Source organism: Danio rerio, chromosome 18 (assembly GCF_049306965.1).
Source record: "Danio rerio strain Tuebingen ecotype United States chromosome 18, GRCz12tu, whole genome shotgun sequence".
Classification (NCBI taxonomy): domain Eukaryota; kingdom Metazoa; phylum Chordata; class Actinopteri; order Cypriniformes; family Danionidae; genus Danio; species Danio rerio.
Genome location: NC_133193.1, coordinates 44,430,924 through 44,448,927, shown reverse-complemented (window position 1 = coordinate 44,448,927; position 18,004 = coordinate 44,430,924). Strand labels below are relative to the sequence as shown.

Sequence of the window (18,004 nt, the reverse complement as noted above, 5' to 3'; positions counted from 1 at the left end):
AGTTGGACAGAGGACAATGCAGAGACTTTGGTGAGCAAATGAAGGCAAAGACAGATTCTGCTTGACTAGTGTATTCAGCATTGAACTCCACTGCTCACTGTTGTTTTATTGCAATAAGTTTATTTTATAAGTTACACTGCATTAATACAATTTAAAGTAATGTTTTTTATTTATTATTTATATTTAAATATTAGGAAATAAATTAGGAAATTAACCATGGCAACTTTAATGTAATAAGTTTTGGTATATCTACTTTTAACCCACAGCTCATAATGACATTTTATTTTTGGGCCATTATATGAAACACTTTGGGCACCCCTGGGCTTCATAGACAACGCACATCCTACATTCGTTTATTTCTCTTTATGGTTTTAAATTTCAATGCAGTATTCCTAATAGAAACTACTGATATCAACATTTTCCATTATAATGAGCAGAAAGGAAACCTTTATTAGAAATGGACACTTTAGTGTTTCTGAATGTTAAAGATAATTTTATTTCCATATAGAACCTCATAAGAACATATAAGAACCATACTTTACACCAAAATACTAAGCACCAGTTACCACTACAATCATTTTAACCAAGAAGCTTTCTCATGGTCGGTACAGTGATTTTGGGTGACCAACTTGCACAGCTACCAATTAAAATGACTTAATTTTGACAATGAAAATTCCTCCCATGCCACTTGAAACAATTAAATGTCTGTTCACACCAAGAACTGTAACTACAATGATAACTTGAAAGATAACTACATCAGCATCCACACAAATGCACAACAGCTTTCTGAATTAAAGAAGACGGCTTGTGCACTGCAGTTGTCATCTGCCACTTTAAATGCACTGTCAATGTACTTATCATAGTCGTGGTGTTGACTTTTCAATTCTATTCGAAATATTAGAGCTATCATCCTGTGTAAAATAGACCTTAATTCACTGCTATTTCTTCTCTTGCTGTATACTGTCCTGAGCTTGTTCCCTCATGCTGACCGTCTGGTGTTGTTGAAGGAGCTGGATGACGGCTAGCTGATTGTGTGCTCTCGCGATGTCCTCTGCTGTCTCTCTCCAGCTGCTCCTTAAATTGGGATCAGCACCTTTGTCCAGGAGAACTTTGAGAACCTGTGGATTGAATCACGGGAATACTGAGAGAGCAAATACACATGTAATCATTTATAACGAGACAATTATAAAGCAACACAAAAAGGCAGATCATCCCTGCAGGAATTAAAAACACAGATTCCTTTTGAGACCCCTGAGATAAAATAAAGAGCAAATGAAAGATTTTCCTCCAAGAAGAAGACTGTAATAATGTGACAGTGCTTATTTTCAGCACAGAAAGGAAATATAAAAAAAATACTTTTCTCTCCCAATTCTGAATAAAAAGTCAGAAACGTGAGATAAAAAAGTCAAAATCACCTTTTTTTTCTGTGTCACAAACAAAAATGTAATTGTATGATGTAAGCATAGTTATGTGGAGAAAGATCACATTTGTGAGATGCAAAATTATAATCATATAAGTTGGCAGTTGGGGTTCATCGGTCCTTCGGTCAGGCTAGTTGGTTTGGTGTTCCACACGTCGGCTCTCATTGGGTTAACATCAGAGCTTGTTGGCCCAATTCAGCATGCCAAATCGCTGTTGGCGAAAGAGAGTACTCTGACTGCTTATTTAGCAACGAATCAGACATGAGTGTGATGTAGTGAAGTGATGTAGCAAGTAAACAATTCAAGCCAAAAAGGATCAAAAAGAGGCCGGCTGTTTGGTCCCCTTAAAGTAACGAGAAAACAGATAAGAGCGCAGCTCTCATTTTAGTCGACTTTTGTCCCTTTGGTTTGTTCAGCTTTTTGGTCCAGAAGCGATCCAGTGCAAGGCAACAACACAGTTGGGTTTTGTTGGTGCTCGTTTTTGGCATTGGCTTGGTGTGTCACGGCCCTGTTTTGAACAAGAATGGGTGGTCAAACAATATCCTATCCGTTCCTGACATCCTTTTAGAAAAACATGTCTTTAACCTGGATTCATACTTCAGGCTGGCTCTGCACCAGCCTCCACTGACAGAGCGCTCAGACACGAGTTGTGGACTCTTTTCAATACTTACATATCGACCTACAGAGGACTGCATACAAGTGCTGCACAGAATGACCAGTGCTTTCTGCTTCATGCATCCCTAGTAGCAAAGAATTCTGGCCCAGATTTGGCAAAAAGCTGGCACAGCAGGCATTCATCCGGCACTGGCATACAGCATGTGGGCCAAACATGGCCCGGGTTTGGCAGAGGTGGCACCGTTTTTAAGGCGGCACACAAGATTTGGGCCAGATGAAAAACGTAGTATTTGGCCCAGATTTAAAAATTTGATAAGCGGGCCATGTGAGTTTGGCCAGTCTTGACCCACATTTAAAATACACTAAAATCATTTTTGAGTAAAGAAAAAAAATTCTACCAATCAGGTGAGAAAAAGCGTGCCCATAGTGTGCCTAAAGCGCAGCACTCTATGGGTTTATCAATTTCATTGCAATCGTGACACACCAACCTATCTGGTCCAGTTCAGGCCCAGTTATGAGTTATTAACTTGGCTGAGACTTGGCCCAGATATGGTCTGTGTTTGGCCCTTGTCTGGAAGCCAGACTTGGTCCAGTCATGTACCGTAATTCACTGCGGCATGTGGGCCAAGCAAAACCTGATTGTGTGGGCCAGAGCTGGGCCAGAGAAATTTTGCTATGTGGGATTTCATTTAAGGGTCAGTGTACACACCATGATTGTGGAAATGGTCAAGATGAAAACTCCTCTTTTCTACACTTTGAACAAGCTGGAACCTTTACTGTCTATGGAGGATGAGAGAGCTCTCGGATAGGCTGATTCTGATCTTAAATATCTGGGTAAAAAACAACTTGTTTCCCATTGAACACAACACTGCACCATTCAGGTCCGTAGCATGGTTGGATGTTGGTGTATAAGCGAATTGTTTTTTAAATGTTTGCTGAATCGTGGGCTGACCAGTAGCTTTTAATGTAGACGGTCCTTTGCTGCTGAAGATACTTTTTGGCCTAAATAAATCAAATATTACTTAATAAAAAAACTACTTGCATACACCTTAGGAATGGTATAAAAATTTTAGCCATTTTAAAAAAATGACTTTTTAAAATTGTGGTAAACCTTAAAACCAGTTATCGACCCATGCCTACTCTCGGATTTCATCTAAAATTCATCTAGAATTAGCATTTTTGGGGTGAATTAATCATTTAAAGAGCCTATATTATGGGTTTTTGAAAATTCCCCTCCATGTAGTGTGTAACACAGCTCTAAGTGAAGTGAAGTATCCAGCTAAGGCTTAAATCTGTAAGAATACAGTGTTCAAAACGGTTGATTCATCTATAAAAGAGTCGACTCATAGTGCTTCAAACGAGTCGCCTTGATACCGAGTCATTAGGTGTTTCGCCATGACGTACGAACGAAACCAAGTTATTCACGTGCACGCGCAAACCTGGGAGATTTCAAACCTGAGGCCCCGCCCTCTGACGCAGAAACCCAGACACACACACACACCCACAAACACACGCACACAAACATGCCGGTCGATTGAAGTCACACTGCAGATGGATATTACATTGAGTCTCTACCCAAAGATGAAACATCAGCATTATAACCAAGCAGTTTGAAACTACTGGAAACTGCATGCTACAAAGAATACTTCATCGGCGTTTGTTAAAGGAAGGATCAGTAAAGAGTAACTTACTGATGGACGTCAGGATTAGTTTCTTCCTCCATTTCTCAAGTGTAAGTGCGTGCGATTAAAGTTGTTGCCTCGTTGACTCTAGCTTGCAAATGTATTTTGTTGTCATTTGTTACTTGTAACCGCGTTTAATGTATCAGGTTAACTGGCTATATTCACTTATCGCGTGCAAAGTCACATTAAAAACGCGACGCGTGCTGCTTTGTTTATGGAGCTCCGTGGAGGAGTAGTGTGTGTGTGCGCTGTCATCCAGAGGTATGTGTGTGTTTGTGTGTGTGTGTGCGCGCGCGCGTTGTCGTCCGGAGGTGTGTGTGTGTGTGTGTGTGTGTGCGCGCGCAAGGACGAGGGCAATGTGTGTGTGTGTGTGTGTGTCTGTGAAAAGAGCAGAGTGAGACAAGCTATTTGATCTCCTCGACAGTTTATGGAGTTTTTGCTCAATAAAATAGTCGTCTGAATTTTCAAGTCCATCGACTGTATTTACATTGACCCACTGGCAGCTAAAATCCACGCCTAAACTATCGAGCGTGTATGTACTGTGATTACTTTTATATTGCTAATTAGCTGTTTGGCATTTCACTCTGACTGAAGGCAGTCAACCAATCGCAACAGGCTGTCATCGGTCCAATCAGCGCAGATTAGCTTCGCGCTAAGGAGGGGTTTGGGAACAAATGAATCACTGGACGATTCATACAGGAGTCGCTGGGATAATTAGGTAAAAATAAATGCAGATTATAAGACCACAAAGTGTTTTTTGACCTTGCATGCATATTAGACTGTTGTTGGAGACCCTAACAACCAAGATATGACCCTATTTCATGTATAATATGGGCTCTTTAAAACCAATGCATTCTGGGAAAGATGCCAGGCCAACACTGTGAAAGTAAGTTTTAATCATATTTGTTACTTAATAAATTACTTAAGTATCGCACCTTGCAGTGACCCCTCTCAGAAGCCAGGTGCAAAGGTGTCTGTCCGAGCCTCTCCACAGCATTCACATCGGCCCCATAGTGAAGCAATAGTTTGGCAGCCTCAACGTTGTCCCTGAGTGTGGAGTAGTGCAGCGGGGTCATTTTGAGATTGTCCCTGTCCTCCAGTCCTGCTCCGTTCAGAATCAACAAGTGCACCACTGCCCTGGAGCCGCTGCGGGCAGCAAGGTGCAGCGGAGACGCCACATCTCCATCCCTGACATCAACCCTGGCCCCTCCTGCTAACAGTTGCTGGAGAATCTACGGGGAAGGAGAAGATACAGTTATCAAGACAAATACAGAGGAGGATGACAAGTAGGGAGAGGAAGAAAGATCAAATGGTGCTAAGGAGACAGAAAGCGTACACTGCCCTTCACCCACACAAATGCCATCTGTTTCACAGTACGCAGTTGGCGTGACTCTGACTGCATACAGCCAACAGGGCAGCGAGACCTTGAATTCACAGTCTTGGCAGTGCAGGTTATGCTGCGGTAATAGGGTTGATTGGAAACAAATGCGTTTAGGTTTTTATAGGATGGTTCATATTTACAGGACTTTCTTTAGAGAGAACCTTTATTGACCTTATTCTAAAATGCGGAAGTGCGCCTGTTTTCGGGATTGTCTTAGAACTTCCGTTTCAGTCGCCTATGGGAGAAATGACTAGGAATAATAAACGGCAAAAAAACGGTCAAACTACTTGATCAACAAACAAATGTTTGCATGACTATACAGACCAAGTAGAATAATATAACAAGGAAACATCAAACAGCGAAACGAGCAGTTTTTAATGCTTAAAAATGAATGGAAGTGAATGTGACCGGAAGTCTTGTGCCAAAAAGATTCAAATGGCTGCGCCCGCTCGTCCGTGGAGAAAAAAGGGGAATAAAAGACAACATTAAAAAAACACTGTTTAACATGAAGTTCTCATCTCATCATCGTTCAATTTTTTAAAAAAAGTATTATTTGACAGGTGTTTTTTATTATTATTATTATTATTATTATTATTATTATTATTATTATTATTATTATAAAAATAGGCCTAGCATTGTACTTCTTGCTAGTTTTCCAGTTACTAAATTTTCTGTCAAAATAAAAATAACAGACAGATTTAATGTTTTGTCCTTCACATGAACAGGGTCCGTATGTGATATCTAGTGTATATATCTATGGGTTGATGTTACAAGTGCTTTGTTGAAACAAAATGACTTGTCTGGTTGTAGATTAGTACACTTTCATATTGTAGATGTGAATGCTGTCGAGTATGTTCTACTAAATACTGAGCAAAGGGTCTGAATACTTAAGACCATGTGATATTTCAGTTTTTTTTTTATAATAATTTTGCAAAAATGTCAATAATTCTGTCTTTTTATGGGGTGCTGTGTGTACAATAATGAGGAACAAAATGAACTTAAATGATTTTAGCAAATGGCTGCAAATTATATAAAATAATAAATAAATATAATATAAATTTAGACTTTATGCAGACTTTAAGATCATGTGTAAGCTGTAATGCATCTCACTTGACCGCCTGTGAAAGAATCAGTGTAAATTCACCTAAATTTAGGTGTAAATTGGGCTTTGGGTTAAACATTATGAGGTCAAAACATTTTCAAAACACTTGAATGCATTGGAAATTTAAAATAAGGCCTATGAAATGGCTTTTTAGAAAATAAATAGGATGAATTTGTATTCACCTTCTTGTCTCCAGAGCAGGCACAAAGGTGCATGGCTGTGCGTCCATTAGGACCCCTCATATTGGCGTCCGCACCTCTCTGGAGCAATAGTCTCACCCCCGCCTCATTCCCCACCAACACCGCCAGCTGCAGCGGGCTCATTCCCACACCTTTTCCTCCCTCCACGTCTGCGCCATTATCCAGCAGGAGCTCAGCCACATCCCCCCAGCCTCCGAAAATTGCCCAGTGCAGAGGTGCCCACTTATTAAAGTCCTGGGGGTTCGGTGAGGCCAAATGTTGGAGCAGTACCCGAGCTGTGCCCAGGTGTCCGCTTGCTGCAGCCAGGTGAAGGGGTGTCTGGCCGGAGCAGGACCTCGTTGAATGTGATGCCCCCTTCTGGAGGAGGAGGTCTGTGGTCTCTGGGTTTCCTCCACTGCAGGAGCGGTGCAGGGCAGTGCAGTTGAAGAAGTCCTGGTTGTTTACCTCCACCTGGCCGGTTTGCAACAGGAACTTGATCAGCATGAGATGACTCTTGAAAGAGGCGTGGTGGACAGCTGTCCAACCATACGGGTCCCTGGAAGCACAAAATGCTCCAGTCAGCAAAAACAAGCCTGTGGATTTTTATTTTGGGATTAACACAACACTTTTGCTTGGCATTAGGCATGACTAGGCCCACACGGAATCTGCACATGCAGAATTCCGCAGATTTTCCACAGAATTCCGCAGATTTTTAGCCCATCATTAATTCTGTTTATTCACTTTGACTAAATATGTGTAAATCTAAATTTATTCAGTTTTAAAATTAATTACAGTAATAACAATGACTAATATGAAAATGTTAATCGGATTTAAGTACAATGCAGTTTGTAAAGTAATATTTTCTGTCTTTTAGTAGATATATGAGAGACTTGCTTTGTTTACTAAATAAAGTGAATCTAATTGGATTTGCATTTTGAACATTAAATAAAAGTAAAAAAGGTATTATTTTTTTATTTCCCATATTAAGGTTTTAGTTATGATGCTCCCAAAATCATTCCGCAGATATCGGCAGATTTTTATTCAAATTTTTTGCAGAAATAGCAAAAAACATCCACAGATTCCGTCTGGCCCTAGGCATGACTATTTCCTTCTCTTGCTAACATCTTCTGTGACTAACGCTTATTGTGCTTATTTGAAAGAGACGTGTAAAGTGTGAACCTTAGACAAAAAATACTGTTGACAAAATTAATTACTAAGATTTGCTGTTTTATGGTTCATCGCTTACAATTTACAAAAAAAATTAAAAATTCCAAATGGTAAAAATCCTTGCAGGTAAAGAAACGTGGATGGATACTATAGGTCTCATTGCATAATTTAAAGGAATAGTTCACCCAAAAATGAATATTTTCTTACCATTCACTCATGTTCAGGTAGTATTGAACCTTTAGGAGTTTAAATAAATGTTGTAACATTGACATCCATAGTAGGAAAAATAAATACGAAGGAAGTCAATGGCTACCAATTTCCAACAATCTTCAGAATATCTTCCTTTGTAAACTTTTGTAATGTTTGGACAAGTTGAGGGTGAGCCAATGAAGACAGAATTTTCATTTCTGGGTGAACTATACCTTCAACACTTGCTTTATCTTGTCATAATTTAAGCTACAAAAATCAGTTTTACTTGAAGGGGGTGTTCACAAGACTGTCATTATACCTTTATACTCATGACATCATGAATATCAATGACATTTTATGCATGCGGTGGCACAGTGGTAAGCGCTGTCACCTCACAGCAAGAAGGTCGCAGGTTCGAGCCTCAACTTGGTCAGTTGGCGTTTCTGTGTGGTGTTTGCATGTTCTCCCCGTGTTTGCATGGGCTTCCTCCGGGTTCTCCGGTTTCCCCCACAGTCCAAAGGCATGTGCTATAGGTGAATTGGGTAAGCTAAATTATCCGTAGTGTATGTGTGTGAATGAGTGTGTGTGGATGTTTCCCAGTACTGGGTTGCAGCTGGAAGGACATCCGCTGTGTAAAGCATATGCTGGATAAGTTGGCGGTTCATTCTGCTGAGGCGACCCCTGATTAATAAAGGGATTAAGTCAAAAAGAAAATAAATGAATAAAATTGATTTTACGCATGTTTATGACAACTTCATTTACTCCGTTTGCATTTCAAATGCAAACATTGCTTGAGTTTTTATTTTGATAACTTGACATAAACAAATACATCAGAGCCTGTTTTTGTCTTCGTCATGACAACTTCACATTACAAAGACAACATAACTTGTCATAAATCTGTCATAAACATGAGTGTCATTATGCCATTATAATCGGGTCATGAATATTTTTCTGGTCACTTTTGTTTAATGGAAGAAACCGAATTTGTCAAATGTTTGTTAAAATGTCTCATTTAATGTCTATAAATAATTTTAGAACAGCATCATTAATTTTTAATCACACTTTAGTAACAAATTCAATTTGTATCAGTAATTGAGGTCAAGAAATAAATGAATATACTTGTTATATACTTCATGACACAATAATAATGGCCTCGTGCAATTGTACTTAGGACAGATGGTTGCAACATAAGCTCATTCTGAAAACGCAGCCTTATATACTTTTCTGGAGATCATGAGTTATGTAGCCAGTAGTATGTATGGCTCCATTTTGTCTTTAAAACACACAATACAGGGCGGTATGACGCTGTCTCTTTTCCATGGTATATGCAGGAATCCTAAAGGTATTGGAATCCTATTTTTAATACATTTTTAAGACTTTTTAAAAACATCCTCAGAATATTTTAAGACCTCATCCTCATCGCCCCTTCAAGTTCTAACCAGTATCAAACCTTAAACTTAATAAGCAGTTGTTAATAAACAGTTGTAGTTAAATAAATAAATGGAGCAAACCATGCAACAGAACTCAGATAAGCTCGGTAGAAACAAAGCTTGAAAGAATAAATTACGCTGCTTTTTTCAGCGACAGGCTTTAGCCACTGATGAAAAACGCGTCTTTCTCCAACCAGAAGTACACAAACTTACATTTTCCCATTTTGCCATCTGTTCAGCTCTATGGTTACGTTACATGCAGAGAGAGTCACATCACCTTACCGCGTTTGACGCAAATTACGTGACATCACCCGGATAGAGGAGCTTGGCTGGACGTGCCCAGTCTGAATTAATCGCTTGGATCGAGAACGCTGTTGTTAAAATTAGGAGCAAAATAAATATATTTATGCTTTTTTCAACACTTTTTCAAACACATGAGTCAAACACTTTAGAAAATGCTTAATAAAAATTTAAGCCCTCGTAGAAACGCAATTAAGACTATTTAATTCCTTTTCAGGGCCCTAATTTTCTCATAATTGATTTATCAACTTTTAATACTTTTTAAGATCCTGCGGACATCCTGTTTTTGTCTTTACCAGCTGACCGCTTACCTTTATATGGACCGCTTTCCCACTGTTACTAGTTTGTTCGGTAGCTCGACATGTACGACGGAGATGCAGAGAGGAGTTGACCGCAACAACGGGGTTCGAGTTCAGTAAAGAATGATTCCAGAAAGCGGGTAAGACAAAAATAGAATCCAAAAAGAAAAATTAAAATAAGCTAGTAATTAACATGGTGAGAATGTAGTAAAATCTGCAAACGTGGTGAAAATCAGACACAGATTTTCTTTTTCTGCTTTTCAAAACACTATCGGTTGGGTTTAGGGAAGGGGGAGGTTGGGGGGAATCGGTAGGTTGGAGAGTAAGCAAGTCAAGTCAGTCGACAGCACCCTCTGGTGGATTTACGTGAGAACAGCAGACGCGAATGGCACTTGCGAGAGAAATTTGTGATCTGAAAAAGTGTACACAGTGGCCTCTGGTGGATTTGTGAAAACAAAAACTGCAAAAAAATGCAGCTCCTGGCACATACTTTGCACTCTCCAGAAATGTACGTAGGGGTACATAACCATTATGAGCCTGTGTTGGATTATGACAGGTTATGTTGTCTTGGTTATGTCAAGTTGTCACAACAAAGACATCTTAAGCAATGTCAGCTTTTAAAATGTACAATATCTGAGCAAATGACACTTAAAGACAGTTGTCAAAGTAAAAGTGTAAAGACAATTGATGACCAACTAAACTTCTCTGACCACATTTCTAGAACTGCTCGATCGTGCAGATTCGCACTCTATAACATCAGAAAGATCCGACCCTTCTTATCTGAACATGCAGCTCAACTCCTTGTTCAAGCTCTTGTTCTCTCCAAACTGGATTACTGCAACTCTCTACTAGCTGGGCTTCCAGCTAGCTCTATCAAGCCTCTTCAACTGCTCCAGAATGCAGCTGCACGAGTGGTCTTCAATGAACCTAAACGAGTACATGTCACTCCGCTGCTAGTCCGTTTGCACTGGCTGCCAGTTGCTGCTCGCATCAAATTCAAAGCTCTGATGTTTGCCTACAAAGTGACTTCTGGCCTTGCTCCTTCTTATCTGCTCTCGCTTCTGCAGATCTATGTGCCCTCCAGAAACTTGCGTTCTGTGAATGAACGTCGCCTCGTGGTTCCATCCCAAGTAGGGAAGAAATCACTTTCGCGAACGCTCACGCTCAATCTGCCCAGTTGGTGGAATGAACTCCCTAACTGCATCAGAACAGCAGAGTCACTTACTACTTTCAAGAAACTACTAAAAACCCAACTATTTAGTCTCCACTACACTTCCTAATCTGCAATTGCCTCTCTGAATATCACACTAACTGTACAAAAAAAAAAAAAATACTAGTACTACTAATACTTCCCTTCTTAGACTTTACAGACCTGAAACTTGCCTATAGCACTTATTCATTGTTGCTCTTAGTTGTGTAAATTGCTTCCTTGTCCTCATTTGTAAGTCGCTTTGGATAAAAGCGTCTGCTAAATGACTAAATGTAAATGTAAATTTAAGTGTTACCAAAATACACAACGTGGCTTCTCTACGAGATCATAGATGTAGTTTTGAAAACTGGTTGTGGAGAGAAAATAAAATAATAGCAGGATTAAACGTTTTGGATGAATATTTCAGATCACAAACTGGCAGTTAGCAGGCACCCCTCGCTCCAGCATGGCCTTGACTTGCTCCAGACAGCCGTCCCATGCAGCGTAGTGCAGCCTGCGCTCATCCAGCAGAGAGTGCCTGGGTTTGGGTCGACGGTGGATCCTCCACTGTCTGGCTCCTGCAGTCGTCCGGACCCTCCTCTCCACAGAGCCCATGGACACAGAGTCATGGAGCTCCAGCCACCGCCAGTGCACCTCTGGGCCTGCGCGAGCCATGGCAGGACAGTCTGTGGAGGACCAGATCATACATTGCATTTTAATGTGTTACTTCTATTATCACTGGCCTACTACCAAGTAAGATTTAGTAAAGATTACACTGAACTAAGTGAATAACAAATTAATTTCTGGCTATCTCCACACTTACTCCACTAGGGGGTGGTAAAACTTTACAGAAGTTTCTCAGCCAGTTCATTACATCACTAAATTAAACCATTTCTGACCTACATTTGAAGTGTAATAAATGTTGAAATTGTGCGAATTGCTGTAGCGGTTGCATAACTTATAAAGTCATCGTCTCACTGGGTCTGAAATTCAACATGGATCTCCCAGCAAATGTTTTCAGCAGCTGTTCAGATCAGTCCTTTGGCTGTAATTTCATGTAGAAGCATGTTGTCATGGTAACAGTGGCTGCTATTACTATTTTAGAGGTTTCATTAACTTTCCTGGCAGAATGTTGTGTGGAGAAAGTGTGGAAAGCATTGTAGAGATATTGTTAGAAATGGAGTATGTATTGCTATATTCTAGTTCAAGTCAAGTCGAGCTTTATTGACAATCCGCTTTGTATGGACATACAGAGGAATGACATGTCGTGCAGGACCACAGTGCTACATAAATTAATCATAAATACAAACACAGCAGTGGACATAAGAGCTATTTTTTTTAAATCTATGTATAACTTACATATACATATATATGATACTTAACTATACACATAGGACAAGCTACATAAGTACAAGGTTGAAGTAAGCAGCGCAGCATGATTTTGGTACATTTATAGTAAACATCTTTTTCATTATTGAGTTTATGCAATGGAGTTTAGATAAAGTGTCGGGTGCATAAGAGAGAAGAGTGTTTCTACAGGTGGTTTGTCAAGCCCACTAACCTGTATAAAGAATATGCAGTTCTATTTCAAACTATATGAATTAGTATTAGGACATTTAAAACATCAGTGTGCAGTGAGTATTGTGAGTGTAACGGTGGCCAACTAGTTAGTGCTGTGCAGGTAAACCTCACTCCTCTGACCTCTAAAGGTGTTTTAGCGACAGGCATTACAGGACATGGTCTTTAGCCTCCTTGGTAGAGCACCCAACTCCCATGTGGAAGGTCGCTGGTTCGATACCAGCTCAGAGCGGGTTGGGTGGCGTAGGACCAGCGGGGTGACATGAGCATTCAGCTCTCACATTCAGCTGCTGGCTTTCACACCTGTGAATCATTTCAGTTGTTCCGAAACAGATTACAATTGTTACATTGTTGCCCTTTACTCACGTGGAGTAAACTCTCCTTACATTGGTCAGAGTGTCAGGGTTTATTTTGCAGCGTCCCGCTAAGCTGTCAGGAGAGGTGGTGGTTTGGTGGTGATTGACAGGGTGCGCGCAACATGTCTAAGGAGAGACTCGGTGGGGAGGGGTGAGAAGGGTGCGCGACCCGCGACAATGCCTATTTGAGGACCGGAAGGGAGACGCAAGATTACTGTGAGATCATCACTCGTTTGCGGGTATCCGGAGACTCGCGAAACTTCCCGCCCTACTCATAATTCTCTCTTCATATAGCCGTAAGCCTATTACATATCCATAAAACACTGTGATATAACCGCGCTCTTTTTAATTTTTCAAAAACCATTTTAAGGTCTAAACTATTAACTCTTTTAAGCTATTTTTTTTTCGATAGTCCACAAAACAAACCATCTTCAACTTGCGTAACCAACCTGCCAAGTTAGCCTAATTAAGCCTTTAAATGTCACTTTAAGCTGTATAGAAGTGTCTTGAAAAATAAAAAAGTCAAATATTTTGTGCTGTCATCATGGCAAAGATAAAATAAATCAGTTATTAGAAATGAGTTATTAAAACTATTATGTTTAGAAATGTGTTGAAGAAATCTTCTCTCTGTTAAACAGAAATTGGGGGAAAAAAATAAACTGGGGGGCTAATAATTCTGACTTCAACTAAAAAAAAAACTATATATATATATATATATATATATATATATATATATATATATATATATATATATATAAAAGTTTTTTTAATTATTAAAAAAAAACTTTTAACAATGTATTACAAAATAGCTCTTGAAATTTACATTTTCAGCTCCTATGCTCTCAAATTCATTCTGCGTAAATCTGCAGATTTTATCATTATTTTTGTACCAAATTCTGTGCAGAAATAACGTAAAACTAGATTCTGTCTGGTCCTGTTTATAGCCTTTTAAGTTTGTTTTAAATACATTTTACAGAAAGCTTTTTTTATATCATGTTCCACAGAGGGCGAGTAAACAACGAATTGTCTTTTTTAGCAGTCAGACTGACAGATGCAAAGAGGTGTAGTTTAGAAGGATCACACTCGAAGTGTTGTTCTCGCTGTGAATGCATGTTCCAAGCCAAGCTGCGAGCCGCTGGAGATCTGGAGGCGTGTTCGGCCTGTCATGTCGTGGGAGTTCGGGATTATGTGGGCGGACAACTGCCTCCTGCCCTCGCCATTTATCAAGGCAAAATATCTTTTCAGAGCACAAAACTGCACTGATGCTGAGAAAGAAAAATTACCTCAAGTGACATGATGCTATTTTCTAACATTTTTTACAGTGAAATTAACACTATTCCACATTCACTTTCCAATGCCCACCAAACTCATACTGACTGTACTGAGTGGCTTTCCAAGCAATTATAAGTTCAAAAGATAACTTGCTTTTCCTGTGAGTTTAAAACAGCAGTCACATAAATACACATTATTAGAGACGATTGTGTGAATTTGCAGATGACTGAAAAACGAGACAGAAGTTACCTGTGAGTGCCTGTTACTCCATGGCGTCTTGCTTCTCTCCGGTGTTCTGTGTTCTGAGCCGATTTCTTAGCGTGGCATAACATGTAAGTCCGGTCTTTCCGCTTCCTCTGATATTGTTCAAGTGTTTTATGTTCATCTGAGGTTGCTATGGTGAGATTGGGCTTTCGGAGCACTGTTATTATATGATGGCACTGATGAGAGAGAGAGAAAGAGAGAGCGAGAGTGCGCATGCCTGATGGTTGCTGAGGCACATTTAAATACGCACTCAAATGCTTGTGGGCTTGTGGTTGTCTCCTATAATCTTTTTTTCTGTGTAAAACTCATTGAATTGTTGTTCAGTCATTCATTCATTTTCTTGTCGGCTTAGTCCCTTTATTAATCCGGGGTCGCCACAGCGGAATGAACCGCCAACTTATCCAGAAAGTTTTTACGCAGCGGATGCCCTTTCAGCAGCAACCCATCTCTGGGAAAATCTTAGCAGAGGATGGTTTCAATCCATCCACCTCTGGGTTATGGTCCCAGCATGCTTCCGCTGTGCCACTCTGCTACGAAGCACCCTAGATGGGACTCGAACCCACAATCCCAGGCTTAAGCCTTGTTTATACTCGACGCGTCCGCTTGTTCCATTAGGGCAATGGGGCAGGACCATGGGCAGGACACATGAATTGTTGTAGTTTTTATAATTTCACTATCATTATCACAGTCATTTTGCTTAGTGTGATCTTTTTTTATGTTTTAAATCAGGGCAGCACAATGGCTCAGTGGTTAGCACTGTAGCCTTACAGCAAGAAGGTCGCTGCTCTGTGTTCCCAGATGGACACCTTGTCATTTCTGTGTGGAGTTTGCATGTTCTTCTTGTGTTCGCATGGATTCTCTCGAGCTCTCGGTTTCCCCCACAGTCCAAAGACATGCGGTATGGGTGAATTGAATAAACTAAATAGGTCGTATTGTATGAGTCGTATGAGTATGCGTGTGTATGGGTGTTTCCTGGTTCTGGGTTGCGGCTGGAAGGGCAACGTCTATGTAAAACATATTTTGGAATAGTTGGCGGTTCATCCCGCTGTGATGACCCTTGATACATAAGGGAGTAAGCCGAAGTAAAATGATTGAATGAATTAATGTTTTAAGTCAACCTATGACGTTTCCAGCCCCATTTCACAAGGAAACTAAACTATTTAACATATTGTCAGAAAAGCAGCTAATTGGTTTGAATTCATACGATTTAGTTTGTGTGAAAACGTACAATATTTAAAAAGAGGTGTCTCCCCACCCCTAACCCTGGCCCTCATTGGAGCATGATGAGTACTAAATTGTACTAAAATGTACAAATGTGATCATACAATGAATACAAATTAGTTACGAATACAAATTAGCCGCCAAAGTTACGAATTGCTATGAGATTGCAAATGAAATGCTGATTTGTATGCAGGATTTGAATAGCAAACAACTGAGGAGAACTTTTCCCATACTGAAACCATACCCCTATATACATTTCTGGAGAGTTCTAAATACGCCCCAGGATGTTTTTTTTCTTTTTTGCAGTTTTTGTTTTCGCAAATCCACCAGAGGCCGCTGTGTACGCTTATTGAGATCTCAAATTTCTCTCGCAAGTGCCATTTGCGACTGCTATTCTCGCATAAATCCACCACCTGATTGACCAAATGACCAATTCCCTCTCAATTCCTTCCCTAAACCCAACTGACAGTGTTTTAAAAAGCAATCCTGAAAAAGAAAAGCCTTCGCCTGATTTTTATCATGCTGTCATATTTGACCTCATTCTCACCCTGTTATTGACTTTATTTTATTTTATTTTATTTTTTGTCTTAACTGCTTTCTGAAACCATTCCTCGTTTATTCAACCTCCATCATTGTGGTCAACTCCTCTCTGTGTCTAAAGTCCGCTGATGTACATGGTGAGCTACTGGACAAACTGGTAACAGTTGGAAAGCCATCCACACTTGAGGTAAACGGTCAGCTGGTAAGCGTGAAAAACAAAGGTGCCAAACCACCCAGTGGCGTTCATTTTAACGACGAAATGCAGTCATACGTACTTCTGGATACATAATTCACGATCTCCTGAAATGTATATAGGGCTACATTTTCAGAATGAGCCTATGTTAGCAAAACTAGAAAAAGCATAAGGACAAAGTTAAGCTTTCGTGTCCACTGAAGTGTTTTTGCGCTGCAGAAATGCAAGCAATTTACTATAAATGCTTAACGGTTTTTGCAGCACAGCATTTTTTCAGTAGGTTGCTATGATAGATTATCACTGCTGTATCAATGCTATCTCATAGCAATTCATAACTTTTTGATCTAGTAGTAATTCATATGAAATTGTACAATCTCATTTGTACAATTTAGTATGATTTGCTTATTTGCTTATGGGGTTTGGTGCCACGTCTTCTTTTTAAAATCATTAATTTTCAATTGACTGAACTGATAGGAATTTGTAGGAATTAGCCACTAAACGGACAAAACATAAAATACTTACATTTACTTTGTGAGATCAGTCTGTCTGTACTATAGATCATTACAAATTGAAAGTCTTTAGCAGATTATTTGTTGACGGTTGCATGGTATTGTCCCGCCCCTCCTCCACTGTGACTGGACAGCTAGCTCAAAAGTGACAATAAAGGGCGCTACATTTTTCAACTTGCAATGGCTGAAAAAACACAAATGCTGCACCCCAATTCATATACTATCCGTCCTAAATAGTATTCAAAAATAGAAAAAGTATGTCTCAAACTGCAGTATGTTGAAAAGCCAAAAGTTCTCAGACGATTTACTATTTTCGATAAAAATTCAAAGTGCAGTCTAACTGCTAATACTGCCCACAATACATTGTGCATTGGATGGGAATTTGATTAGAACTACAAAGTCGGGTAAAAAGTGTAAATAAACTACAAACTTGACGAATGACGAAGACCAACCGTCAAGTCGAGAGGCTTCAGTAAATTTGTTTGAATGTAATGACTATTAATATATATCTAGCCAACTAAAAAATATTTAATTCACGTTTTCCGTGTTATATTTCATCTGCAACAACAATGTGAACTCATATAAAACTTACATATTTTTCCTTTACGCCCCATTCACACGGGGCATCAGCGCCAACGGTTCCCATTCACTTTTAATGGGTGTTGTCAGGCGTTGCCAAACTGCATTGTGGATCCGTCGGCGCTGCTTCAGAGGTGTTTCTCGCTGCAGAAGTTGGGACTAGCTCAACTTTTCAAGCGCAGATGGAAGCATCAGCCAATCAAATTAGTGGCCTGAGACAGTGGCCTATTGCTAACTGAATTTCATTGGCTGACGCTGCTATGACGATCGTGTTAGCCCTAACTTCAGACATGTCTTCAGTCAAGCGTTGACGCTGAAGCCCCGTGTGAATGGGGCGTTGCAAAAGAGTACATACTTTTAGAGCGTAGTGTAAGTATGCGAATTGGGAAGCAGCAAGAGTGTTCAGCGCTGACAGTAAAACACAAACTCATCACCTCGCCATGCTGCATGCACTCAAAACATGGTGCTACCACAACAACATAAAAAAACACTCACAGCCAAGAAAAAATTATACTGTGGACACTGTCTTAATGTTTGC

General features: G+C 39.9%; 1 protein-coding gene across 1 annotated transcript; it reads right to left on the bottom strand.

Annotated features, from left to right (window-relative positions):
- Positions 1-674: 674 nt before the first annotated feature.
- Positions 675-14,435, bottom strand: ankrd67 (ankyrin repeat domain 67). Its single transcript, NM_001128730.1, is given in 5 exon segments — positions 675-1,118; positions 4,654-4,950; positions 6,384-6,936; positions 11,391-11,640; positions 14,410-14,435. Coding segments are annotated over 4 exon segments (1,269 nt in total). The 5' UTR covers positions 11,630-11,640; positions 14,410-14,435; the 3' UTR covers positions 675-938.
- Between the last annotated feature and the right edge of the window lie 3,569 nt (positions 14,436-18,004).